Genomic DNA, 25,829 nt, shown 5'->3' with positions numbered 1-25,829 from the left:
TCCTTCCTGGACTTTCTGAACGCTGAGATTTAAAGTATGAGCCATGCTGGGCAGTGGTGGCTCACACCTTTAACCCCAGCACTCAGGGGGCAGAGATAGGAGGATCTCTGTGAGTTTGAGGCCAGACTGGTCTACAGAGTGAGTTCCAGGACAGGCTCCAAAGCTATAGAGAAACCCTATCTCAAAAAAAAAAAAAAAAAAAAGAAAAAGCAAACAAAAAAAGAAAGTATGAGCCACATGTAGCTTGAATGAGAAGGACTCCTATTGGTTCCTACATTTGAATGCTTGGTCCCAGTTAATGGGGCTGTTTGGGAAGGATTAGGAGGTGTGGCTTTGTTGGAGGAGGTGTGTGGCTGGGATGGCCCACATCAGACCCACTATCTTTTTCTTTCTGCCTGGTGTCAGGAGAGCAGGATGAAAAACTCTTCGCTGCTGTTCTGGTGCCGTGCCTGTCTGCTTCTTGCCATTATATCGTGGACTAACTGTCTAAAACTATAATTGAGTCTCCCTGTTAAATGCTTTATATTATACAAGTTGCTTTGATCATGTGTACCATTCGCCTGTACTATACAGTACTACGGCTGTAGTGCACAGCGCCTGAACTACAAGATTGCGAGTCTCGAGTCTCGGGCAAGGACCTGGAGATTTAAACAGACAGAGACAGAGACATGGTTACTCTTGAAACAAGAAAGCCCCCTTTATTGTCAGCTTATATGGGCTCTGGCCATACCCCAGCTCTCGGGATCTTTCAGCTCCAGGCTCACCAGAAACCACTCTCCCACCATCAGGGTCTCTCGTGCTCAGAGCAGCTGCAGCCCGCTCAGAGCAGAGGAAAACAAGTTGTTTACAGGAAATTCAGGGCCTGGTGGTCTGCAGTCCCTAACAGTAATGGTGTCTCTTTACAGCAATAGAACAGTGACTTAGACAAGTCACACATCTGGCTGAGAGAAACCACCTTCTGACTGTGTGTGTGTGTGTGTGTGTGTGTGGAAAAGGTACCAAGAACTGGGACAACAAGATGGTTCAGCAGATGAAACCACTTGATGACCTGAGCTTAGTCCCCAGAATCTACATGGTCAAAAGGAGCGTGCCAACTCCCAAAAGCAGATCTTTGACCTCCACATGTGTGCTATGATATGAACATGCAAAAGCATACACTCTAAATAAATAAATAAATGTAAAAAGGGGGGAGAAGAAGAGGAAGGAGTTGTTAGGAGGTGAGTAGCTCAGTTGGTAGACTGCTTTCTTAGCATGCTCAGCACCCTGGGTTTGATTCCTATACCACACCGTGTAGACCTGCATCCTTAGCACTCAGTAGCAGGAGGATCAGAAATTCAAGGTTATCCTTAGCTATGTAGCATCCTTAATACCAGCCTAGGATACATGAGACCCTGTCTCAAAAATAACAACAACAAAATAATAATAAAATAAAACAAGACAAAAAATAAGTAAAATAAGCCAGAGTCAAAACCACAAAAGCCCGCATAGTTTTCTTTCATATGCAGATTCTAGGTCAAATTTACATGTTGTATATAAGCATACTTGTGTCTTACTTTGTATCCTAACTAACAAATACTAATCTGACCATGTGCACATCTCCTTTGTGTAGCACATTGAAAGGTGTGCTTTAGACAGGCATGATCCTGCATGCCTGTAATCACTGCACTTGGGGAGGCTGAGGGAGGAGAATCGCCAAGTTTAAGCCTGTTTTCTTTCTTTATCTTTTGTGGTACTGAGTCTTACAGACTAGGCAAGCACTCTACCACAGTATCCCAACCCTCTTCTCACTTTTTGTTTTGAGACAGGAGTTCAGTAAATTGCCTAGGCTGGTCTTGAACTTGTGTTCCCATTGCCTCAACCTCTGGAGTAGCTAAGATGACAATCCTGCACCACCAAGTGTGGTCATAATTCTACATTCTTTGTTTCTTTTTTTTTCTTTTCTTTTTTCTTTCTAGACAGGGTCTCACTGTTTATCCCTGGCTGGACTGGAACTTGCTATATAGTCCAGACTGACCTTGAACTCACAGAGATCCTCCTACCTCTGCCTCTTGAGTGTTGGGATTAAAGGCTGTCCTTAACCAAAAGCAGGTTAAGGAGGGAAGGGTTTATTTGGTTTACAATTTCACATTGTAGTCCTTCACTTAAGGAAGTCAGGAACCCAAGCAGGGCTGGAACCTAGAGGCAGGACATGATACAGAGGCCATGGAAGAGTGCTGTTATTCTGGCTTGCTCCTCATGGCTTGCTCAGCCTGCTTTCTTGTAGAACTAGGATCACCTGCCCAGGGGTGGCACCAGCCACAGTAGGCTGAGCCTTCCCCCCGTCGATTATTAATTAAGAAATGCCCTACAGTCTGATTTTAGGGAGGCCCTTTCTCAATTGAGGTTCCCGCCTTTCAGAAAGGGGCAGGGCAGTTTAGGGCCAAGGGTGGAACTAGCCTGTGGCTAGTTGACATAAAACTAGGCAGCACAAAGGCTTTCTGCTGCCTTGAAATGGATCTTAGCACCAGCAGATCATCCGGTGTTTATCATTTGTTTCTCAGATGTTTGAAAAAGTCTTCAGTCTAAGAACTGTTGTCAGCTGTTTGTTTTCTAGCTGCTCCATCGCCTCAAACAAATTGCCCAAAGGCAATGACTCTTTTCCTTGCCTTTCCGGAGAGTTGCTCTTTGAAAGCTGACAATAGTGACAAAGCTGAAATAGAAGCGTTTTCTAGGCAGCAGGTGAGCAAATTTGATTACCTTCTGTGCTGGGCCCTATTCCTTTGTAAGGGGTATCCCAGGCCCGATAAGGCCAGGGTCTTTTCCTTCGGGAGCCGGTATCGCGTTGGTCTTCTTCGGGTAGCAGTAGAAAAATATCTCTCTCATTTGGGGTAGACTTTGTTGAATAGGTAAACCTCGATGGAGTGCCCCCACCTCTCTTACCCAGGACTGCAGCCTCTGATTGGAAGCATTCCAAGACGACTAAGAATTCGCAGCCCTCCTTTTCCTCCGATGAGGCAAGGAGAAACTGGAAGGTCCAAGAGATAGGGTATTCAGGAGGTCCTCTTCAGTTGGGTCCTTAGAGAACACATACTCAGCTCCACCTAGCCATCTGCCCGCCTACTCTTAGCCTCTGTGGTAGCGTGCAGGGAAGGGGGCAGAGTGTGGTGTCAAGGTCGGAGCCCGGTGGACTCCAGGACCCCTCAACTAGCTCCACCCGAGCCCCGCCCCAAACAGCCAGCTCCGCCTCTTGCAGCAGGCCCCGCCCCCTCCGGGGCGGAACTGAGGCTCTTATTGCCCAACCTGGCCCGGGAGCCTCCACGCGGAGAGGCTCCCGCCGCCCAGAGCTGCGGCCTCCGCATGGCATGGAGGATACGCTCTCACCCCCACCGGAGTCCGGGCTGCTCTCGCCGCTGCTGCAGGGAGGCGGAGCCGCCGCTGCTCCAGAGCCGGGAGCCCGGCAACACCCGGGACATGAGACCGCGGCGCAGCGGTACAGCGCCCGCCTGCTGCAGGCCGGCTACGAGCCCGAGAGGTGACGCCCAGGGCAAAGCGCGCGGGCGCATCCGGGGCGGGCGGCAGAGGAGGGCGCGGCAGCTCCGGGAGACCCGGTGGCGCTGCGGGGGAGGCCAGGAGCTGGTCCCCTCCACCTCCTGCACCTCTAACGTCCCCAGACGCAGTTAGACTGCGATACACCCGACTCTGGCTGGGGAATTCAGGCGGGCACTGTGCAAACAGTTTGGTGCTGCGTTACTCCCGGGAGCAGGGGAGATGAGGGCGCAGGTTGTTCTGTCGTTCCCTAAAATTTTATCTTGGGATCCGACCTAGACTGCACACTCAGCGACGTTTGGTGCAAGTGGCTCTGACCTCTGGGGTCCAAATAGGGCTTGTTGGAGTCCCGACCCAACCTTGCTTCCTGCTCAGCTCTTCTTCCTAGAACTGTCTTCAGTAGGTGTGGGTGTCCGGATTGAGTGTCTCCCTAGGACCAGGTGAAAGTACTTGCTCTTCCTCACCCAGGCACTGAGATCAATAAGGCTGTAGTTGCTCATTCCCTTAAAAGACTCGGGACCCCCATGCAGGGGTCTGGAAAACAGTGGAGGAGGGTCGCTGAAGAGAGTGGGGTCAGTGAACTGGGCCCAAAGGAACTAGCTGGAGAAAAGAGGCAGCGACTAACTAATCTCTGGATTGTATCGCAGTTTGAATTGCAATCCTACTGTCTTTCCGGTCCAGGGGATTTGGACTTATTTCTCTACCCCATCTGCTGGTGCTCAGCAGCTTGGGGAGGTGACCTGGCAGCTGGGCTTTGCGGGGAGGGTGGTCTGGGGAATCGGCCAGGTAGCTCTGCCCAGGGTCTGGAGGCTTATATAAGAACTTTTAACGGCTTTAGGGGTTGTTAAGCCCAGCCCCTCTTGCCGTTGCAGGCTGGCTCTTTAGAATTGACTTAGGCTTAGGCAACCCCCATCCGTTTTTCTATAATAGAAATCTAGGTGGCAGGGCTTGAGGTTATTGAGGTGCCACGGCACGAGAGGAAGCACGCCAAGGCACTTGGGTGCTTGAGAGAAGCAGTGCTTGAATTGTAGAATGTTATTTCAGAGATCAGACCTCGGGCCCTCAGACGCATCCCTTTTGGTCTAGTGCCAACCCCACACCCTCCTACCTCCCACCCACCCGCTTAGACTCAGCAGAGCCTATGTAAACCTAAAAGCCCTAGCCAGGCAGTATGAGATTCAAAACCTATTGGCCAGACCACCGTCTGCCTCCACCAACCTGGAGCTGTAGAGGCAAGAGTTCTATGAGAAGTGCTGGGTTGAATCCAGTGTCACTGCTCTCTGGCTTGAACTCGGGTGATCCATGTCCCTTTATCCCAGCTTAACAAGGCTAAATGTTGTCATTACCCCTTTTCTCCCCTAAATGTGTTTTGAAATCTCGTTCCTCTAAAACAATCTCAGATCAGATAGAGTCCTCTGGGCTGCCTGCCTGAACTTCAGTGCCCTGCTGGACACTATTCCCCTATTCCCCTGAGCAGCTGGTTTGGATCTGCCCCCTGCCCTTGAAGCTGTGAGGTTGGGAGTCTCAAGGGACCAGCTGCCCTTCCTTGCTCTGAAGAGGCCCCACTGGTTGCCTGGTGTCTCCTCCCCATGGAGGAAGCAGCTGGGGAATTGCAGGAAGAGGGAGGAGGGAACCCAGGGGGATGGATTAAGTCTCTAGAAAAGGACAGCCTAACCCAGCCTTGAGCCCAGCAGCTTAGAGTAATGAAGAGCTCTAACATAGGTCAAAGCAGGAGGTGTAATCACTGCGAAGGTGACCCTCCCCATAGCTTAGCTTGCCAGCCTCTTCTTCTGGGGCCCAAAGTCCTAGACTGGGGCAGATGTCACATCAAAGTTACCTGAGATGGGTCTTCCGAAGGTCGTCTTTCACGTCTGTGGATGACGCCCCGGAGTGACAGTGAACATCTTTCCTTTTGCGGTTTATTGTTGAACCAGTAAAGTCAGTGAACCCTAAAAAAAAAAAAAAGTTACCTGAGATGGTAGAACCAGCTGCTCTTCTGGGCCCCAGCCTTGGCTGAACCTGAACCAGAGCCAGTCTTGACTCATGCTATAGGGAACAGCGACCCCACAGCAGGCTCCTTAGAAACCCAGAAAGACCACTGGGACAGGCCATGCTTAGAGCCTCTGACTGACATAGTGGCTATTTCTTTTATGTCCAGGAAGGGCAGTTCAGAATAACAAGCATGCATCCTCCGGCTGATGCCACTGTTCTTACTCCTGGTAGCCAGTGAGAGGATCTAGTGCTGGCTCCCTATATGTCCTGGGCTTCTAGAGTAAGTCTCTGAGTGCTGGAGAATCAGCATTCCTGGCAAGTGGATACCAATACCTACTCTGCTAAGAACTCCAGTGGTGGTCTCTCCTTTCTGGTGCTCAAGGGCCTTTAGACTCCCACCAGGACCTGCCTTTGGGCTCCATTGGTGAAGAGGGAAGATTGGGGTCTGTTATACTCCCCCCCGCCCCTCCCAGAAGACATCTGCCAATCTTCTGTAATACTTTGAGCTCTCTGGGAGACTTTTCTTTCCCTCTGCACATGGATGGAACAGCCCATGTTTTCCTGGCAGGGTCTCGGGGGAGGGGGGACATCACTGGGGAGGCTGGGCACCCTAGAGAACCTGGTGATTTGGAAGCTAGTGCTCCCCTGGGCCTGGCTGTCAACACACTGTTGAGAGGTAAACAAATCCAGCCTTCCTGGGAAGGGAAGTAAAGGAGCCACACAGCCCTCAAGGCAGGGAGTAGAGTGTCGCCTTTCCACCTAGTTTTGGTGGAACTTTTGGGACCTTCAGGAGGACAGGCTAGCGGCTGGTGGAAGCTATTGATCTGCGAGTAACAGTGGCCCCTCTGGCAACTTCCACCTTCCTCCACGTGAATGGATTTGCCTCCTAATCTAATTTGTCTCTCAGACTGAAATCTGGGTCTTGCTGGCCACCCAGAACTGACCACCAAAGTTACGTAGCAATTTTTTTTAATTACCTGCCTCTGTCCGTCTTTGTATGCATACTTGTTTATGCCATGGCCCCCACACCTTTGAGCCTTCCCTGGCATTCCACTCCACATTGCTATCTCAAATTAAAACGAACTTTCTAGACTTACCTGGATCTAGACCTTTCAGGAACTGAGGATGAGTGCAGTGTGTGTGTGTGTGTAGGTGTGTAGTCGGACCGAGAATAGAGCCCTTCCCCTTCTGAGCTGAGAGGAGACCCAATAATTGTCCATTACTAGATTGTGGGGCATATGTGCTCCTTTATGAAAAATACTTTGAAGACTGCAGAGGCCTCTCAAATGTCAAGAGTGTCATTGCTAAGAAATGCTTGCTTCTTAGGAATTGCATGGGGTCGGAGCATCTATGTGTTGGGGAATTGTAAGTTCCCACTGATATTTCAGGGTGCTAGGATTTTATCAGGGTTGGGAGAATGAATACTGGGAAAAGGCAGAACCATGTTAGACGTACCCTCCCCCACCCCTCGTCCCATGGTAGGTAATGGGAAACTACTCCTGCTGCAGCTCTGTGGCCCGAGGGGCCCAGACTAGGGGTGAACCCTGTGAGGTACATTGCTGGGGTTCTAGGGTACATGTTGAAGAGCAGCGAAGGGGGCGTGTCTCCGCTTGGCTTGCTGTCCCCTCTTTCTCTGGTCCTACATCCTTCCCGCAACTCCGGCCCTGATCGCCAGAGTCCAGGTGCTATTGCGGGTGATTGGCTTGAATGCAGCAGCGGTGGCCGGGCGAGCCGGGCTGGGCCTTTGTGCGACGAGGGGCGGAGGCACGGTCCCCGAAGGAGGGGCTGGAGGAGAGGGCGGTGCCCGGGGCGTCCCTCCGCAGCCGCAGCCCCCGCCCCCGGCCCACGGCAGCAGCGTGGCCTTGGTGCGCGTCAGCAGCAGCAGCAGCCAGCAGAGGCAGTGGCAGCGGGGTGGCCCGCGGGGGTGTTTATGTCGGGTCGCGGTGTCTCTCAGCAGCATGGCGGACTACCTGATCAGCGGCGGCACCGGCTACGTTCCCGAGGATGGGCTCACCGCGCAGCAGCTCTTCGCCAACGCTGATGGCCTCACCTACAAGTAAGCACAGGGATTGGCCCCACCTGGGTGCGCGCACCTCAGCTCTCTGGCCTCCGCCCCACACGTGCACGGCTGTCTCTCGCTGACGCCCTGATGCCCTCGCCCAATAAGAGTGACTTGGGGCCAGTGGGGGGCTGGGCAAGGGAAGGAAGGAGGCTCGCGCCAAGAATAGTGAGGGACGTGGCACAGCGACATCACTGCCCAAGGAGCCTTGACTGATAACTGGCTAGATCCGAGGCCACCCTGCCCCCTTGCTATTCTCCTGAGCATCTTGGCCATCCTGGAGAGGCCTTAGGACCTGCAGGAAAACGAGAAGTGGCCATTCCAGGGATACTCTAACCAGCATGATCCAGGAAGCTTTTCTCCCTCAAGCCTCGCTGTGAAAGCAGGGAGGTACCAGGATCCTATCTCGGGCAGCTGGTTGAATAATGACCCCTGAAGGGGCCCTATTGGGCAGTAGGATGGCCCTTTCTTCCCATGTGCAGCTCAGCCCTCCTTCCACTTGGGCTTTTACCTGCCCACAGGTTGGGACTGGTGCCCTTCATGAATATTCCATGCCTACCCCTCTAGCCCACTCCACGTGGCATACTGGAGAAAGATAGAGACCTACCTGTCTGCCTCAAGCTTAGTTTGCATTTTCCTGTGGGCCCTAGGCCAGTTCTCCCTGCAGGCCTGGCACTAACTGTGCCTCCTGGCTGCAGGACGATGTCCCTGCCAGGAAGGAGCTTCCGAACCCTTGATTGGGGCAGCATAGTGGTGCTGGAGCGCCAGTGGTGTCTGTGGCCTGTCACTTGTCATCTCCGTCCTGGCTTTTAAGCATTCCTGTTTTAGCAGGCAATTTCCCTGTCACTCCCGGGGATGGTGCCCTCCTGCCTGCCCACAGGTGAAGGATGATTATATCTAGGAAATGCCTGTGAGCCACAGAAGGAAATGGGCCACCAGGGGAGGTCAACGCGGCATAAAATTTCTTTGCTGCTTTGGTGGTCTTTGATGATGAAAGAGGGGCTAGCTGTTTGATAGGATTTTTACTAGTCTCCTAGGGAAGTTTGTAGGGGAACTCAGTTTCTTTCTAGGCCTGACAGCAAGTTAATTAATTGCATTACTCCTGTCTGCCCTGTGGCTTTTGTTTGCTGCACGGGAAGGGCCTCCTGCTTTGCTGAGCTGGACTCAGAGTGTTCCCGAAGTGTGGGGCATTCGCTTGGGAGTGTGCCCATCAAGGCTTGCTATGACTCCAGGAAGACTCTGCCCATAGCATCATCGGCCTGTGGCAGTGCGTACCTAACGTACCACAGGGGCCTGTTCCTCCTCCCTAGGCTTTACTTGACTGTTACCACATTCACGTTGACAGCTGCCTTTCTCTGGCTGGTCCTCGTTGTGTGGACTTCTGGCTGTCCTTTCCCATGTATGTTGGTTGCTCCTGTCCCAGTGTCAGAACATGCCCTGAGCTCAACTCTCTGGGGTCCCTCCAGCTGCTGTGAGCCTTGTGTGCCTCAGCCGCCCCCACCCTCTGTGTGCTGGGATGTTTAGCTTGTGCTGGGTTGGGTTGTGCTCGGGTCATGTTGACTGCAAACTTATGTTCAGATGCTGTGTTTTCTTTCTGTCCTGTAGGGTTGGGAATCAAGCCTAGGACCTTGCATTTAATAGGCAAATGCTCTATCACTCAAGTACGCCATCAACCCAAATTCTCTATTTTGTTTTGTTTTTGTTTGAAACAGGATCTTGTGTAGCCCTGACTGGCCTCAATCTCCCTTCTGCCTCTATCTCCCTAAAAGCTGGGATTATTGGAATGAGCCGCTGCCACACCCAGTGTAGGTTCTGTTTTCTGTGTTGAGTTAATATTTGTTTTTTTGGTTTTTTTGTTTTTTGTTTTTTTTTTTTTTTTGCCAAAAAACATTTATTGAGGGAGAGAGATAGAGAGAAAGAAAGAAAGAAAGAAGAGATTAAAAAGAGAGAGACAGAGAGACACGTGCTCACGCCAAGGAAACAGAAAGGAAAGAAGCTTGAGTTAATATTTGTTTTTATCAGTACTAAGAAGCTTTGTTTTTTTTGAGACAGGGTCTCTTCATGTACTACTGGCTGGTCTGGAATTTACTCTGTAGATTAGGCTGGCCCCAAACTCGAGACCCATTTGCTTTTGTCCGCGTGCTGGATGCTGGGATTAAAGGCATGTATCACCATACCTGTCAAGACAGAAATCTCAAACCAGGCATGATGGCACATACCTGTAATCCCAGCAGGCTGAGGCAGGAGGATCATAAATCAAGATCATTTTAGACAGCATAGTGAAATACTGTTTCAAAAGGGAAAAAGGAAGCCAGGTATGGTGGCACATGTCTGTAATTACATCACTCAAAGCAGAGGATGGGCTCAGTATTATCTTTGGCGCTATAGCAGAAAACCAGGCCAGCCTGGACTACACAAGACCCTGTCTTTAAAAATAAACAAAGCCAGGCAGTGGTGGCTTACATCTTTAATCCCAGCACTTGGGAGGCAGAGGCAGGAGGATCTCTGTGAGTCCAGGACAGCCAGGGCTGTTAAACAGAGCAACCCTGTCTCAAAAACCCAAAACAAACAACAGATTAAGCAGTCTTCAAAGGCGTTCGTTCTATCTGCTGTGTGTGACCATATCAGAACTTCTATGTGCTTTCACAACTCTGGGTGACCTGCAGATTCATAGACCTGCCATTTTTGATTATTGAGCTTGAAGCCATCGGGACATTATGGGGGTATGGTGGGGAAGACTCCTGATGATTGGACAGCAAGGCCAGTGGCTTCCAGCCTCTCTCCTCCTCTACCAGGTCCCCACGCTGCTATTAACTTTAGGATGACAGACAGACCTTTTGGGCCTCCCACCCACCAGTCTTTCTTATTCTGTCTCCGCAGTGACTTCCTGATCCTCCCAGGATTCATAGACTTCATAGCTGATGAAGTGGTAAGGACCTCTTCCTTTGGCTCAAGGAGGGGGCTGAATTCTTGTTCAAGGGCAGGTTGTGGGAGAGGCTTTCCTCGGGAATGTGCTGCGGCTATTACCCTTATTGTTGTGGGAGGAACTGGCACATGGGGCAAAGGGTTACGGCTGATGGGGCAGAGGCATCTGGGCTTGGGGGAGATCCTGGAGAGTCTTGAGTGGCAGCCTCAAAAAGGCTTAGAGGATGTGCTGTCACCGAAGAAGTTGGAGCGTGGGCTCAGAAGAGGCCCTGTGAGGAGAGGGGTTGGGAGTGGCAGCTTTATTATATAGACAATGAGGATTGACTGTCGTCTGAAATGCTGAGCAAGGATTATGCTCTAAAATTATGGGCCCTTTGAATACAGTGTTCAGTGATTGGGCACTGACCCATAACTGGCAAGAGGGTTTGAAGGAGGAGGACTGGGGTGGGGGGATGGGCAGGGAGGACTTTGGACAGATACAAGGAAACACAATGCTTTTCTTTCCATGAGGGGCCTGCAGTGAGCCAAATCAATGGATAATTGGGCGTCTGAGAAGAGTATGATATAAGTCAGGTTAGGGAACAGTGCAGTGATTCTGTCTTGAGTTCGTGCCCACTTCAAACGCCCATTTCTGTTATTTCTGCTTGTTCTTGTCCGTTCTCATGGAAGGTCTGAGCGTCTGCACACCCCCAGATCGTTCATACATCGAGGAAACTCAGGTTCAGCCTGTGAGGATAGAGCTGGCCCAGACAGATTTGGGGCGCGGGCGGGGGGGATTTGAGCTATTCTGGGTGTTCTCTTCTGATAGCAATCAGGAAGGCTTCTGGCGCTAGCCTCTTAGGTTAGTGAGTTTACTGCACATCCTGGCTTGGTGCCAGGCTGCTCGGAAGGGCTAGGAAGACATCTGCACGGTCGCGAAGGGTCTCCTTGTAGTGTGCCTCTGTCAGGGAGGCAGTGACTGCCTGTGGCATGATGGGAGAGAAAGGTGTGATTTTCCAGACGTAGGCCCAGGGCCTGCTCATCCTCTGGGATGGACTTCAGGAGCCTGTGAGTCTCAAAAGTTTTCAGAGTCTATTTAGGGGTTTCGGGGGTTGGATCAGTAGTTGCTAGCCTGAATCTCAGAAAGATCCATGGTCTAACCTTATACACCATGTGTAGGCAGACACCTGAAATTGTATTTGGGAGGGGTGTCTCTTATTCAAAATACTCAAGACCAAATGTTTTTAGATTTTCAGATTTGATTTTTTTTTTTGGCGGGGGGTGGGTGGGGTGGGACATGTGCATATGGGTGGTGAGAAGACTTGGGAATGGACCTAAACCTAACCCCAAATTTATGTCTATTGTTACACACCTTACATGCTGCCTGAAGGTAATTTTACACAGTATTTTGTCTGCATTTGAAGGTGACCTGTCATATGAGATCAGGAACGTTGTACCTGTGATCATGTCAATCCTCAAACACTTTAGGTTTTAAAGCACTTTGGATCTGGGATCTTGGGATTAGGGATGTGCATGCTGTGTTAACTATCCTGACCTTTGTCTTGAGCTCTAGACCCTTAGCCATTAGCGTTCCTACATGGCTAACAGTGCCTTCCTGGGCCTCCTTTTGCCACCTGCCCTTGTCACCTAAAACTCACCCACTGTGCCCCTAGTGTCACTTGACCTTGGCCTCCCCTCCCCTCCGTCTCTCCTCCCCCCTTCCCTCTCCTCTTTACTATTCTTTTTGGTCTCATATAATCCAGGGTGGCCTGGAATTCAGTATTAGTCAAGGTAGCCTTGAGCTCCTTTTCTTCCTGCCTCCTCATGGCATTATGGACCTGGTATTTGTGGCTTTCATCTCAACTGAAGCAACCTTGTCCGTGTGCCTCATGTCTCCTGTCTGTCTTTCCAAGTGGAACGGTCAGCTCCCTGAGAGCTGTACCCCTCACTACTGTGCCCCCAGGGCCTGTCCTATGCAGGATACAGATGCTGGTGAATATTTGTTCAATGTTTATCAAACCCTTCAATGGACCATGCTTCCATCCTTAGGACCTAACGTCAGCCCTGACCCGGAAGATCACACTGAAGACACCGCTGATCTCTTCTCCCATGGACACCGTGACAGAGGCTGACATGGCCATTGCGATGGCTGTGAGTCTCTTGCCTGGGTGGGGACTGAACAGGAATGGGCTGTGCAGCACAGAGGAGGCTAGCCCTTGGCTCTTACCATGCTTCCTTTCTGTACCAGCTCATGGGAGGAATTGGTTTCATTCACCACAACTGCACCCCAGAGTTCCAGGCCAATGAAGTACGGAAGGTCAAGGCAAGTATTGGTCCCATCCTCAAAAAGATGCATCCTGCTTCATCCTTTAGCTAGCTGATGTGGGTCTTAGGTGCCCTTCCTCACAATGGAAAATGGGCTCAGCCCTCCTCTTCCCATTGGCCTCACCCTCTTGAGAGGCTCTGGCTTCTCAGTGGTACACCAGGCTCCCCTTTATCCCTTGTGGCCAGGCTACACGCCACCTCTGGATTTCTTGCAGCTCTTTTCTTCTGCCTACAGAAGTTTGAACAAGGTTTCATCACAGACCCTGTGGTCCTGAGCCCTTCACATACTGTGGGTGACGTTCTGGAGGCCAAGATACGACATGGCTTCTCTGGCATCCCTATCACCGCTACGGGCACCATGGGTAGCAAGCTGGTGGGCATCGTTACCTCCCGAGACATCGACTTCCTTGCCGAGAAGGACCACACCACTCTCCTCAGTGAGGTGCCTGCAGGGCAGGGCATACAGAGTTGCAGCACAGAGGGAACTCTACCCTCAGGGGTCCCAGACTGATGCCTGTGACCGGGGACCATAGGGAGGCCTGGCTCCTTCTCTCTCACCTGCCAACCTGCAGGCAAATGTTCCTGGCCCCACAGGTGATGACGCCACGGATCGAGCTGGTGGTGGCTCCAGCAGGTGTGACATTGAAAGAGGCAAATGAGATCCTGCAGCGCAGCAAGAAAGGTACCAGGGAGTCGACATCCCAGCCCCACTTCCTCTACAGTAGGACTTTCATTGTTTCTCAGTCTTTCAGGTTAGCCCAGTAATGGCACTAGGTCATGGGAAAAGCTGGAATAAGCCTAGGCAGCCTGGAGCAGGATCCCTGATACTCTGCTACTGGCTTACAGAAATGCATTCCTAATTCAGTGTCTTCTCAGTATGATTTCCCCAACTAGTCCTGAGAGGTGCTTGTCATAGCAAAAGAGCTTTCTCTTCTAGGGAAGCCTGGGAAAGGGTTGAGGTTGTTGTGGTCCAGAGGCAGAGTTTGCATCTAACCTGGGTGGTCCTGGTTCCATCCTTAACAAAATCAAGGTCTGGGGAGTGCCTCTTTCTGCACCCCCCATCCTGTGTAAGGAGTCAGTTGTACGTGAGAGCCAGCAAGGTGGATCAGTGGGTGAGGACACTTGCCCCCAAGTCCGATGGCCTGAGTTCTGTCCCAGGAACCCATGTGTCAGAAGGAGGGAACCAACTCTGGCAAGTTCTCTGAACTCCACGTATGCAACATAGCATGCATGCACAAACAGTTTAAAAAGGATTTACACACAGGAGCATGGCGTGGTGGCTCATGCCTGTATCTCAATACTTCAGAGAGAGAAGCAGGAGGATTTTGAGTTCAAGGCTACATAATAAGGCCTTGCCTCAAAAAATTTACCCATTTAACCAGGCATGGTGGCATGTGCCCTTAATCCCAGCACTCTGGATACAGAGGCGGGTGGATATCTCTGTAACTTTGAGGACAGCCTGGTCTGCATCCTGAGTCCTAGGACAGCCAAAGCTACATAGTGAGACTCTTGTGTCAAGAGAGAGAGAGAGAGAGAGAGAGAGAGAGAGAGAGAGAGAGAGAGAGAAGAAAGAAAAAGAAAAAAAGACAGAAAAAGAAAAAAATACCAGTTGGCTTCTTTGGGAAAGTTCTGCAGTTAAATTTACTTGATAGGGAAGTTGTTTGTGTGACTTTCACTACATCCCTGGGGGCTATTTCTTCCCAGGTCCCCAGTAGAGAATTCTTTGTGGTTTGTAATAGGCAGGGTGGATCCTTGTCCCTCCCTCAGGGCAGTCTCCCATAGTTCCTTGTCTGGGTATCTTGTGCTGTGACCTGGCCCAGACGGTGGCATATTGCCATGGGTCAGTGGTCAGGACAGCATCCAGGCACCAGGACAGGAAGAGCCTTAGGAACTTGCTTGCTTGGGGGAAGGTTCTTTGCTTCCCGTCCCTTGGGAAGAGGTCTAGAGGTGGGTGCTGTCACCTAGTGACTGATTTAGGTACTTCAGTGGTCTCTGGTTCCATTTTCATCCCGTCCTCCTAGCCACCCAATACCAGCTTCTCTTTCCTCCTGGTTAGGGAAGCTACCAATAGTCAACGACCAAGATGAGCTGGTAGCCATCATCGCCCGCACAGACCTGAAGAAGAACAGAGACTACCCTCTGGCCTCCAAGGACTCCCACAAACAGCTGTTGTGCGGGGCAGCTGTGGGCACCCGCGAAGATGACAAATACCGCCTGGACCTGCTCACTCAGGCTGGCGCTGATGTCATCGTACTAGTAAGGAGGTGGTGGGCTCCTCTGTATCGGGCTTGTGAGTCCTATGCACCGCTATTGAGCCCCCCCCCACACACTTACTTTCCTTTTCTCTCTCTTCTCTGGTGTCAGAATTAGGAGAATCATAGAGCCCAGAACAACTGTGCTCTCCCTCCAAGGGCTTTCCTCACAAAAAAGTTTATTTACCTTATATAATTACAAGCCACATTCACTGAGAAGTCCCCGCCTGCCAGGCCCTGAGCAGAACTTTACAGATGCTCACTTGTTTATTTTTGCAGCCGCTCTTTGAGGTTGCAACTGCCGCTCCCAGTCATAGATGACAAAACTGAGGCTCAGAGGAGTTCAGTGATGTCACTTGGCTACTGCTATCTGTTTGTTGTGGGAACGGACTCTTGCAGGAAGCGGAAATGGGCTGCACCTGTGAGTTAAAAGCGGGCGCTTGCTAAACTTTATGACAGGTGAAGCAGGCCCTTCTGAGAGACTCCACTAAGAGTTGTCAAGTAACTTTTCAGAAAAAGAATGACAACTGTGGTTCCTGATTCCTCTGATTGCAGTGGTCTAGCCTCCTGCAGTGAGGGGACTTGGCTGTCTAGCCTGAGCTCTTCTGTCCCTATTTACAGGATTCATCCCAGGGGAACTCAGTGTACCAGATTGCCATGGTGCACTATATCAAGCAGAAGTACCCCCACCTGCAGGTGATTGGGGGGAATGGTGAGTGCAGGGTAACCCTTCTCCGTTGTTCAGAACTCCCAGGTAGTGACTTTGTTCCAGGCAAAGGGGTTGAGGGTAGGATGGGCCTGGGCCAGCACTTTAGGTTGGGGGAGGTAGAGGGGTATCCTAGGACGTTCCTGGGCAGGGTGGGGACACCAGCCTCACGTTCTTCTTTCTGCTTCTTCCATCCCCAGTGGTGACAGCAGCCCAGGCCAAGAACTTGATTGATGCTGGTGTGGATGGGCTTCGTGTGGGCATGGGCTGTGGTTCTATCTGCATCACCCAGGAAGGTGGGTACCCAGAGGGGAAGAAGGAAGGCCTGCCATTTAGAACCCCCCCTTGTCCATGATGACCCCACACCTCACTTTTGCTCTGTAGATACAGGAGTATCTGCCCCAGTAGGCCTTTCTCGGGAGGTCGGTTCAGGATGACTTGCTTTACCTGTCTTGGAGTAGTTGTGGGAAGAGGCAGGTGGTGTAGACAGGGCATGTGGGTTTTGGGAGTGGACCAACCTGCTTTCCAGACCTGATTGCGGAGATTAGCGGAGATTAGGTCTGGAGGTCCAGGGTTGGGGTAACACTTTTCTATAAGGTGTGTGTTGGAAGACAGCTGAGGGCTCGGATTGCCTTTATGACCAGATCATGCCTAAGGTATGAAGAAAACATGTCTGTGAACATGCAGGGCGATTAGAAACCCACACTGTCATGTGTGGTAGTCAAGTGGAACCCCCGAAGGAGGAGGGGGAGGGTAGGAGGGAGGGAAGAAATAGGAGAGCAAAACCAAAGGAGGCATAAGAACCCAGCTCTGGTATTGGCTGCTGGTGCAGAGGACTCCTTCACGGGAGCTGTGCCTTCCCAGCAGCTGATGCTGGAGACCACCGGTCTAGTGGTCCTGTTTTCTGGAGGCTGGCACTGATCCCCTGTTCCACATCCCCTGTGATACTGTCGGTAGGTGGCTTAGGCACCTAGAACGACATTCCCCCCCTCCCCCCCGCTGCTACTGTTCAGTCCTGCCTTAGGCCTCAGAAGCACCATCTCCCCCCATCCCTTCTCCATCAGTGGTGATTGACACAGGGGGAAACGACCGCTGACTCATGTCTGTCCTGTGCATCCCACTTTCTCCAGTGATGGCCTGCGGCCGACCCCAGGGCACTGCTGTCTACAAGGTGGCTGAGTATGCCCGGCGATTTGGGGTGCCGGTAATAGCTGATGGTGGCATCCAGACCGTGGGCCACGTGGTCAAGGCCCTGGCACTCGGAGCCTCCACAGGTGAGGAGGGGGCACCTAGGATTGGGCAGTTGGGGCTGGGAGCCAGTGGGACAGCTGGAATCCTGTGGAGGAGGAGGAGGAAGCATTCATCTCTCAACCCTGACCTCTGTAGTGATGATGGGCTCCCTGCTGGCCGCCACCACGGAGGCCCCTGGCGAATACTTCTTCTCAGATGGAGTGAGGCTTAAGAAGTACCGGGGCATGGGTTCCCTGGACGCCATGGAAAAGAGCAGCAGCAGCCAGAAACGATACTTCAGGTTTGTTCTCCTACATGCCCTTGACCTCAGGTAGCAGCTACCCCAGAATCCCCAGTGTTAGAAGCTTACACAGCCTGACCTGACCAGAGCCTGGGGTTCTTGGCCTGGAGGCCACATTGTCTCTGTTGTTGCCTAGTATGTGGCTGTGACCACTGTGGGGGATCCTCCTGGGTGGTACCCTGGAGAGATAGGGTGGGGTCCTCTGAGCCTTGGGCTGCTGGGCTCAGCCTCCCCACCCTCCTTGCAGCGAGGGGGATAAGGTGAAGATCGCACAGGGTGTCTCGGGCTCCATCCAGGATAAAGGCTCCATTCAGAAGTTTGTGCCCTACCTCATAGCGGGGATCCAGCATGGCTGCCAGGATATTGGGGCCCAAAGCCTGTCTGTCTTGCGGTGAGTGTTGTAACTTGAGGGGGCAGTAGAGGGACTTGGGAGGTTTCCCTTGTTCCCCCTCTTTTCTTTCTGGGACACTCCTGACCTATTCGTCTGCCTGCCTCCCAGATCCATGATGTACTCAGGAGAGCTCAAGTTTGAGAAGCGGACCGTGTCGGCCCAGATAGAGGGTGGCGTGCACGGCCTACACTCGTAAGTCGGTGGCCTCTGCTGGTGCTGGGTTGGGCAGGTTCAAAGCCCAAAGGTTCCAGGGGACACGTGACCTTTCTGTCACCCTGTCTACAGGGCCCAGTTCACCCTGGAACCTTGTCATGGAGCCCTTATTCAGGCTGATGGCTAGCCCTGCCCAGGCTCCTTAGATCTTGCTTGCTCAGGAAGCTTGGTGGCTGGTAGCCGGGGCTGGTAGTGCTGGGCTCTTGCTGGTGGCAGCCCCAGGCAGGCAGGCAGGCAGAAAATGGGGGCATGAGCCCTCTGGTGGGGAGATGGGCAGAGAGACAGATGCCAGGCCCAGTGCTGGTGTGACTGTGGGTTGGGGGCCGAGCTAGTTGGCAGCAGTAGTTGTAGGCATGCAGCCCACCCTGGTCAAGAGGACGCATCTCCCTCAGCGTAGGCGGGCATCTAACTTGTCTCTCTTTCTGCCCTACCCTCCCGTAGCTATACCTTTCTGCCGTGTAAGTAACTGCGCTGCCGGGGCCAGGCGTAGAATAGAGCAGGGGCAGTCTGGGTGGGCCGTGGGCTGGAAGAATGGGAATTGGGTGGGAGGTAGTGCTGGAGCGTAATCACGGGGCATAGACCCAGTTGGACCCTTCTGGTCCTAATTCACCACTGTCCCTCATCCAACCAAAACATAAATCTCATTTCGAGGTACCGAGAGATACCTATGATACCAGGCCTGGGGCTACCCCATTATGAGAGGCCCGAGTCACCATCCATGGGTGGGGGCACAGCGGAAACTGGGCACGGTGGCTGAGCTAGTTTGCTCCATGAGGATGGCTTTGCTTTCCTGAGCTGCCTCTTCCTCCTGGGCACCAAGGGCAGTCCACTCAGGTGTGGCAGTGGCTGGAAGGAGCGTAGCTTTCTCTGGGACTGGCATGGTTTTTCACGGAGCCCTGGCCAAAGGAAGACAGAGGTCCGGGTCCACCTCTGCCTCTTCTGGCCCCCTGGCTGGGAGGCGAGCCCTCTAGCCCCTTGCCCTCTCCCAAATCTTGGGCAAGAGGACGCTGGGAAGGGAGCAGGACTTCACACCTCCTTAGTTCCTGCTCACTTTGCCTCCACAGTTACGAGAAGCGGCTGTACTGACGACAGCAGTGGAGGCCAAGGCGGTGGAGGGAGCGAACCCCAGGGCCCCACTCCCGGAACAGCCTCCCTTCATAACTGAGCGGTCCACGGATTTGCACTACGGGTTCCCCGGTTCCTTTCCAGGGAGAGGAGTGGAGTCCCTGAAGGGACTGTGGCCCCTCTCTGGGCAACCCCACAGTCAGGTAGCTCCCTGTGCCAGGCTGTCCCATGAGATCCTCTGGGCTCCCTCTTCTTCAGCCCCTTGAGCCCAGCCAGCCTTGGCTCTCAGGCCCTGTGCCTGCCTCAGGTCTTTCTCGCTGCAGTCTGCTCTGGCCTAATGTCTAACTCTGACCCCTGGGGAAGGTGGTTCCTCCTGGCTTCTCCTCTAGGGCACCTCTCTTGCTGCCCCCTCCCCCCCAGGAAATGGTGCTCTCCTGACCCTGCCTCTGGCCCACCCCTGGACTGCTGTCCTCAGCCAAGTGGCACTTTGGGTTCCGGACCGAGGCCAGGGGGAGGTCTCTGCCCCCTTCCTCTGGCTTGAGGCTCCCATGGGCCATACTTCTCAGCCCGCTACCCACCCCATCTCTGAACCTGGGGAGGGCCTGATGATGACCACCTGCCCTTCATTCCTGACTCACCATAATCCCCAGGTGTACCGTTCCCGCCCTCTCCCCTCAGCTGCTTTAACTTTGCACACTTTGGGGTCACAATTGCATCATTGTATATTAAATAATCCAAATACATCAGTTATCAATGCCTCCGTCATCCTGTTTCTGTCTTTTGACCACTGGGTGGCTGGCCCCTATCCTGTAGTAACTGGGAAGTCCGTCGGGGCCTGGCCTCTACAGGAAGATGAGCAGATACGACACTTAAGGTGTCCTGATGAGGGTGGGTCATATGATTGGAAGTCTCCCAGGCCTGAGGCAGCCGTCCAGAGCTAGCTCCTGCAACTGGGAAATATCACAGAAAGGTTCATCGTAGCTCCTACTGCAACCTTGAACAGGTGGGGGTACAGTATGGAGTGGAGCAAGGCAGACAGATGGGTGAGCTACCATTCTTGACTGTGATTCAAGACTGCTTGCAGCCTCTGTCTCCCTGCAGAACGGACGTTGCTCTCCAAAGGCTTCTGAACACCCTCTAGAAAACATGTCTGGATGTTCTCGCAGGTAGGCAGCTTGCTCGGATGACCTAGGTGGAAGACCAGGTTTCTAGAGTTGAAAGTCTTGAGACGTTCACCTTGTTTCACCATGCTGCTAGTAGAAGTTGGCAGTGGTTGCAAAGCTGTCCTACCTTGGCATGGTCACCGCTCAGATGGACAGAGAGGAGGCTGTTCTGGAAATGCCCAGTGGCAGGGAAGATCAGAGGGTAGGGAAGATTGTGGTTTGTGATGACTACCAAAGTGGGGTTTCATAGGGCCAGTTGACATACTTTGAATATGGCAGCTCTCACCCAGGCCCCACTCAGTAAACCTCTTAGGTATGGACCTGAAACTGTTGAGTCTGCACCAGGTTTTTACTCCAGTGTCTTCCAGCTTTGTGGCACCTTCAGGACTGGTAGGAAGATTTGGTACCTTCAGGGCTGCTACAGGAACTGTCCAGAGAGTCCCTGGAAGCCTTGTGCCCTAGAGCCTGTGGCCCTGTGGGCACCTAACAGTCAACGGTGACCCAGCTGGTAGGCTGATGCTTGGATCCCGCAGGTGGTCAAAGATGAAGGATGGACTAAAGGAGGGTACCCTTCAGGAGCAGCACGACCCATCCATTGAGGTGGGGTAGAGGTCCAGCCTTTTAGACAGATATCAAACCAGCTCATTCTGAATCAAGCTGGTGTGTGGATCAAAGGGAGTCTCCCTTTGAATTAGACCTCATTGGCCAACAGAGCTGACATTAGAACAGGTTACTTTGCAAGCTGGTGAGTCTCAGTGGTCTGGAGTTTCATTAGCATTGACTGACCTTTCTAGAGGAAGTTCTGACTCAGGAAGTGTCTTAGTTTCTTTTCTCCTTGCTGTGATGAAATATTCTCAACTCAAGGAAGAAAGGGTTTATTTTGGCGTACGGTCCATCATGGTGGGGAAGTCAAAGCAGCAGGGTCTTGAAGCCTTGGGTCATAAGGAAGAGAGAGGCGAGTGATGAGTGACTCCAAGCCTATGGCATGGCGCTACTCACAATGGGCAGGTCTTCTCACCTCAGTGAACTTAAGATAACCCCCCAAGACGTCCCAAGGCCCATCTCCCAAGTGATTCTAGATCTCTTCACATGGAAATATAGATTAAGCATCACAGTAGGTATGTTCCAGACTATTCCAGGGAGCCCAGCTGAGCTATTCCACGACTCCAGGTCTTGACCCCAGAAGCTCAGGATCACCGAGTGAGACATTGAGCCCCCAGCTCCTGATACATAGAATCACGGTTGTAGAGGGAAACTGCTTCCAATAGCATGATATCTGAGACTCCAAGTGTTGTAGGAAGCAATTTCAGATAACTCGGCACTTCTCCCGTGGGCTCATGACCAAAGAATCATGTGACAGTGACTAGGGGCTGGGGGATAACCCAGACAACATGCTCACTCTGGCTGCAAGTTCAGCAACTGTGGTCAGTACGCAAGCGGACCAGATGCTCTAGGAAGGAAGGTCATAGCAAGCAGATATGCAGAAGCAGCTGGAAACAGTGCAGGGTCAGCAACACGGCGCTCATCGGGAGTTCAGCCTTGCTGGCATGGTGCAGGTGCTTCTCTCTGGCTCTCTGGTGCCATGTGGCCTCGGGTACCTTAGAGACTCAGCTGTGCTTCTCTAGCACCTCAGGCCCTCGTTTTTGTGGGCAACGGCATGGGTGTGAAGGTGCAGCCACTTGGAGATCACATACCGCTAGTGGGCAGCCAGCCAGTGCCCCTGGTCCCCACAGCAGCACCAATCCTGGAGCAATCTGAACCTATCCCAGTGTGGGCATGAAAAATGCAGGCCAGGTATACCTGCAGGCACTTGGCCCTGGCTGCTGGCTTCATCCCCAGCAAGGATAGGAAGATGAGTAGGGGCAGTGCCAGGGACTCTGGGAGGCCCCGTGTTCAGTAGCGGGTGAATGGAGCAACAGGAACATCTCAGGCAGGAGCATTCGGCCATCTCTGGTGTGCTATGGGGACAGATGGAGGAGGTGTATGGAGCATTCCTTGCTTTTGGTTCCCCTACCCACCCCCGTGGAGAGCTGAGAATGAAGATTTCAAATGGCGCGGGCCTGGAGTTCAGGAGAGGCCTCGACCATCTCTCTCCTAAGGGTCATTACAACTTATATGGACCTAGTGTCAGCCAGGGAGTGGACAGCCCAGCCCAGAGGGGAGGAGGGGACTCTTGTGAATGACCAGCTTGCCCCAGTCCTTCTCCCAACCGTCTCCTCTCATCTGGGAAGGGCTTCCAAAGAGGAAGAGGTGTAGGGACAGCTCCTATCTCTACCCTTGGACTGAGTGTTTTTTTCAAATTCCCCTTTGTCTTGTGAGGCCTAGAATCTGAGCCTAGCTTTACATGCAGACAGGACATAGGGCATTGGAGGACCAATCCTCCTTACCTCTCCACGCCCGCCCGCAGTGACCCTTTCGGCCTCTATCTGGGGAGTTTGATGGCAGAGTCTGGTCAGAGCACCCGAGCATACAGCTGTTGTATCAGCAGGTCCCTCACCTGAGGTATGACGGATCCTCCTACGCTCACCTTACATCTATCTAAGCTAGGATGGAAAATGGGGGTGCCTTGGTCCCCAGTCTTCTGCTCTGTCCTTTTAGCTTCTGAACCTCTGTCTGCCACTGTTGCTCCCAGCCCAGTTAGACATGGGCAGGGGCATCTGGATGGAAAGTCCAGTGTTTTCCTGGGACAGAGAGAAGCCAGATTTTCCCTCACTTCAGACCTCGGTTTCCTTACTGGTGACGGTGACTGGGAAAGAGAAGCACCTTCATTGGAGGCACAACAGCTTTCTGTCTCTAGCCTCTAAATCTTAGATAACCTACTTTTTCATCCTGCACCTTCTATGCAGGATTATCTCAGGGCCAGGAGAGGGGTAGGGGCTTCCTCAGGCACAGACCACGTCTCCCCAGCAGCTGTCTGCTGCTTTCTCTTAGGAGTGAGGCAGAATGAACTGAGCTCCAGCGGTTCATCTGGCAACTGTCTTGTTGGAAAAAGAAGGTTCTCCACAGAGAGGAGAAGGAAGTCAGTAGTACTATGTCACCAGGATCTGAACGATTTGGAAAGAGGACAGGAAGAAGGGGATTTACATAAGGACCTTGCTATGACCCCAACCCTCAGTCTCCCATCTCCATCGCTAGCATCTTCGCCCTGGCTGCACCCTCCTGGCAAACGCAGGCTAGTAAAAAGTAAAATTCAAGTCTGCACTGCGGATTCCGCACTACAGAAAATCAATTAAGGGGAGGGACTTCCTCCAGACCCCACTCCGTGGGTCCTCTTCCTCTCGCTGTAAGGAAAGACATGGCTTCCACCCTCCCTGTAATCCACAGAGGCCAAGTTGCAAGCCTATGGTCCCCGGGAGAAACCTGAGGGTTTAAGGAGTAAAGAACTTTTCTGTGGAGAGGTGATGGCGCAGAATCTGAGCAGTCTTGGCTCCGAGATGGGGCGCCCAGTCTGGTTGCTTCAGAAGCAGTGCGGCTCTTCATCCAGCAGATGGTGCCAGAACCCACCGACTGCTGGGAGTCCAGGAAACCCAGCGAGGAGGCGTTTCCAAGGCAACAGACAGCGTTTCTAAAAGCCCAGCCCTTGACAACCATTCCCTGGTTGCCGACGACGTCCACAGTAAATGTGGCTTCTGAAGGACAGAAAGAGCACAGAGAGCAAAATAATCTCGGAAAGAGGCTAGCTGGAGCAGCCCAGAGAATGAGGAAAAACCTCTTTAATATGATTTATTACTCTCCATCAGTGCCTCCTAGAATGCCATATCCTCAGCGACCATGCAAGTCAGTAATGCACGGAGTCCATTATTATGACTAGCATGAATGAGACTCAGTGAGAGAGTAGCTTCCAATCAACAGCTAGTCGGACCCTGGGCCTGTCTGGGTGTGGCTGCTCCATTCTTCCCTGTGGTGGTGTGAAGTGTTCCAGGCAGTGTTAGGGTAGTAGCTGGCAATGAGGTTTGCTGGGAAAACAAGAGCAAAGCAGAACGGAGGGTGTGTAAAGGTGGAAGGGATTTTAAACCGGTTCTCCCAAGCCAGTTCAGTCCTTGCTAGCATGAGTGAACGGCGTCCCCCTGCTCAGGGTTTTGCTACTGTAAGTGGGGGGCTCCCTTAAATCCAAGAACCATAAAGGTGGAGGGAAGGGGACTTAGGCGGGGTTATGTGACCTTTCCCAAACAGTACAGCTCTTCAAGAAGGGCACAAAGATGGAGGCTGGAACTGTTGTAAAGAGAAGAGAGGAGGCTAAGGGTTAGGTCTCAGGGACTGCACAGAAGAGAAAACCATATTCAAGTGAGTAGAGAGACGGAGGCGGTGTATGCAGGTCAGCTCAGGTAGCTGGTCTGTACTCAGCCAAGGCCTCCTCACTGCCCCTTAGTCACACTGAACATGACTGATACTGAACTGACCCCATGCATCTCCTGAGCTCTCTAGAGAAACAAAACCAACGATCTGTGTATCTATCTATGTGTCTGCCTACCTACCCTCCAGACGTCTATCTGGAGACGGAGATGGGGAGACAGACCTAGAGACAGAATTATCATAAGGAGATGATGGGGACCGAAAGACAGTGCCAGGCGCTGCAGTCAGCAGGGTGGAGACCCAGAGTGCTCCACCGTTTGGAGTCAAAGTCCCTGAGCAGGAGACCTGTGTCTTAGCTGGAAGACAGCAGGCAGGGAGAGTGAGCTGTCATTCAGCCTTGTTGTTGCTGCTGCTGCTGCTGCTGCTGCTGCTGTTGCTCTATTTGGGTTCCTCTGGGACTGGATGGTGCCCACCTAGCCGGCATCTTGGCTCTGTCTGTGGATCCAAATGCTGACCTTGTCCTTGTCAAGAAACACTACTATACACACAACTAGAAGTGTTTTTCACAGAATAATCTGAGCACCCCAAGGACCGGTTGTGGTGGCAGGTGCAATTCTCCACATACCTCCCAGACCCCCTGTTTTCTTTCTCACACGTGCACATTTAATTCATTAGCAAGGCCCCTTGGCACTGCCTTTGTAAATAAAGCCTATTGGGCTGCTTCCATTCTAGTCTCTCCTGCCACCCACGCCCTGACTGCTTCTTACCTGCATTACAGCAATGGGCCTAGATGGTCCCAGCTTCCACTAGTGCCTCCTTCTACAGCCTTTCATGATGGAAGTGGAGCAAATGAAGGACCTGCGGTGTTTTCTTTCTGCTAAAAATAAACTGTGACCTTTAAGGCCCTTAGTGATCCGACCCCTTCATTGCAGACCTTGTTAACTACTGTGTTCTCCTTGCCCTGTGGTGCAGCCACTCTGGCCTCCTTGTTCTCCTCCCATGTTCCCATCGGGCCCTTTTTGTCTATTTTCCCCAGATATCCCTCTTCTTTCTGCTTCCTTCCCTTCCTGCAGGTGTCTACCCCAAGGGTATCTTATAGGCCTTACACACACACACACACACACACACACACACACACACACACAATATGTATGCTGTCTGCTTTCCTTGTATAACTGTATCTCTAAACCAGTCACCCACAAGCTAGTGAATCAACAGATAAAGCCCATTTCTCACCTGATGCTTCCCAGTAGCTATAGCAGTGCTGGGGATGCAGAGATGGACAGAGCACACGTTCTTTTGAAGAACTCAGCCAGGTGGTGGTGGCGCACACCTTTAATCCCAGCACTTGGGAGGCACAGACAGGCGGATCTCTGTGAGTTTTGAGGCCAGCCTGGTCTATAAGAGCTA

General features: G+C 52.3%; 1 protein-coding gene and 1 long non-coding RNA gene across 5 annotated transcripts; one reads left to right on the top strand and one right to left on the bottom strand.

The window, feature by feature from the left end:
- The first annotated feature begins 3,268 nt into the window (after positions 1 to 3,268).
- Impdh1 (inosine monophosphate dehydrogenase 1) lies at positions 3,269 to 19,719 on the top strand. 4 transcript variants are annotated; one of them, XM_075953419.1, is made up of 16 exons: positions 3,269 to 3,511; positions 7,475 to 7,573; positions 10,457 to 10,505; positions 12,530 to 12,631; positions 12,729 to 12,803; positions 13,041 to 13,247; positions 13,400 to 13,487; positions 14,862 to 15,061; positions 15,679 to 15,769; positions 15,964 to 16,059; positions 16,894 to 17,037; positions 17,150 to 17,294; positions 17,542 to 17,685; positions 17,794 to 17,877; positions 18,340 to 18,356; positions 18,963 to 19,719. In XM_075953419.1, the coding sequence occupies exons 1-16, from the start codon at positions 3,342 to 3,344 to the stop codon at positions 19,061 to 19,063; spliced, it is 1,812 nt and encodes a 603-aa protein (XP_075809534.1). In that variant the 5' UTR covers positions 3,269 to 3,341; the 3' UTR covers positions 19,064 to 19,719. The 4 variants fall into 4 exon arrangements, with proteins under 4 accessions (XP_075809534.1, XP_075809532.1, XP_075809536.1 ...); XM_075953417.1 differs by having other exon boundaries at positions 7,472 to 7,573; XM_075953421.1 differs by lacking the exon at positions 18,340 to 18,356.
- Positions 19,720 to 23,824: 4,105 nt separating this feature from the next.
- On the bottom strand, positions 23,825 to 25,260 carry LOC142838104 (uncharacterized). Its single transcript, XR_012908511.1, has 2 exons — positions 25,187 to 25,260; positions 23,825 to 24,082 (listed from the first exon to the last, which is right to left on the bottom strand). It is a non-coding gene; the product is annotated as an uncharacterized LOC142838104 (long non-coding RNA).
- Positions 25,261 to 25,829: the final 569 nt, after the last annotated feature.

This window comes from Microtus pennsylvanicus, chromosome 19, assembly GCF_037038515.1.
Source record: "Microtus pennsylvanicus isolate mMicPen1 chromosome 19, mMicPen1.hap1, whole genome shotgun sequence".
Classification (NCBI taxonomy): domain Eukaryota; kingdom Metazoa; phylum Chordata; class Mammalia; order Rodentia; family Cricetidae; genus Microtus; species Microtus pennsylvanicus.
This window is presented reverse-complemented; position numbering and strand designations above follow the sequence as displayed.

What these genes read in the sequence shown, in the direction of transcription:
- Impdh1 (XM_075953417.1), top strand. Translation starts at nt 3,342, where the DNA reads ATGGAGGATACGCTCTCACCCCCACCGGAGTCCGGGCTGCTCTCGCCG. An exon ending in GGCACTCGGAGCCTCCACAG is followed by an intron (nt 17,038 to 17,149) that starts GTGAGGAGGGGG and finishes TGACCTCTGTAG; the next exon opens with TGATGATGGGCTCCCTGCTG. An exon ending in CAAAGCCTGTCTGTCTTGCG is followed by an intron (nt 17,686 to 17,793) that starts GTGAGTGTTGTA and finishes CCTGCCTCCCAG; the next exon opens with ATCCATGATGTACTCAGGAG.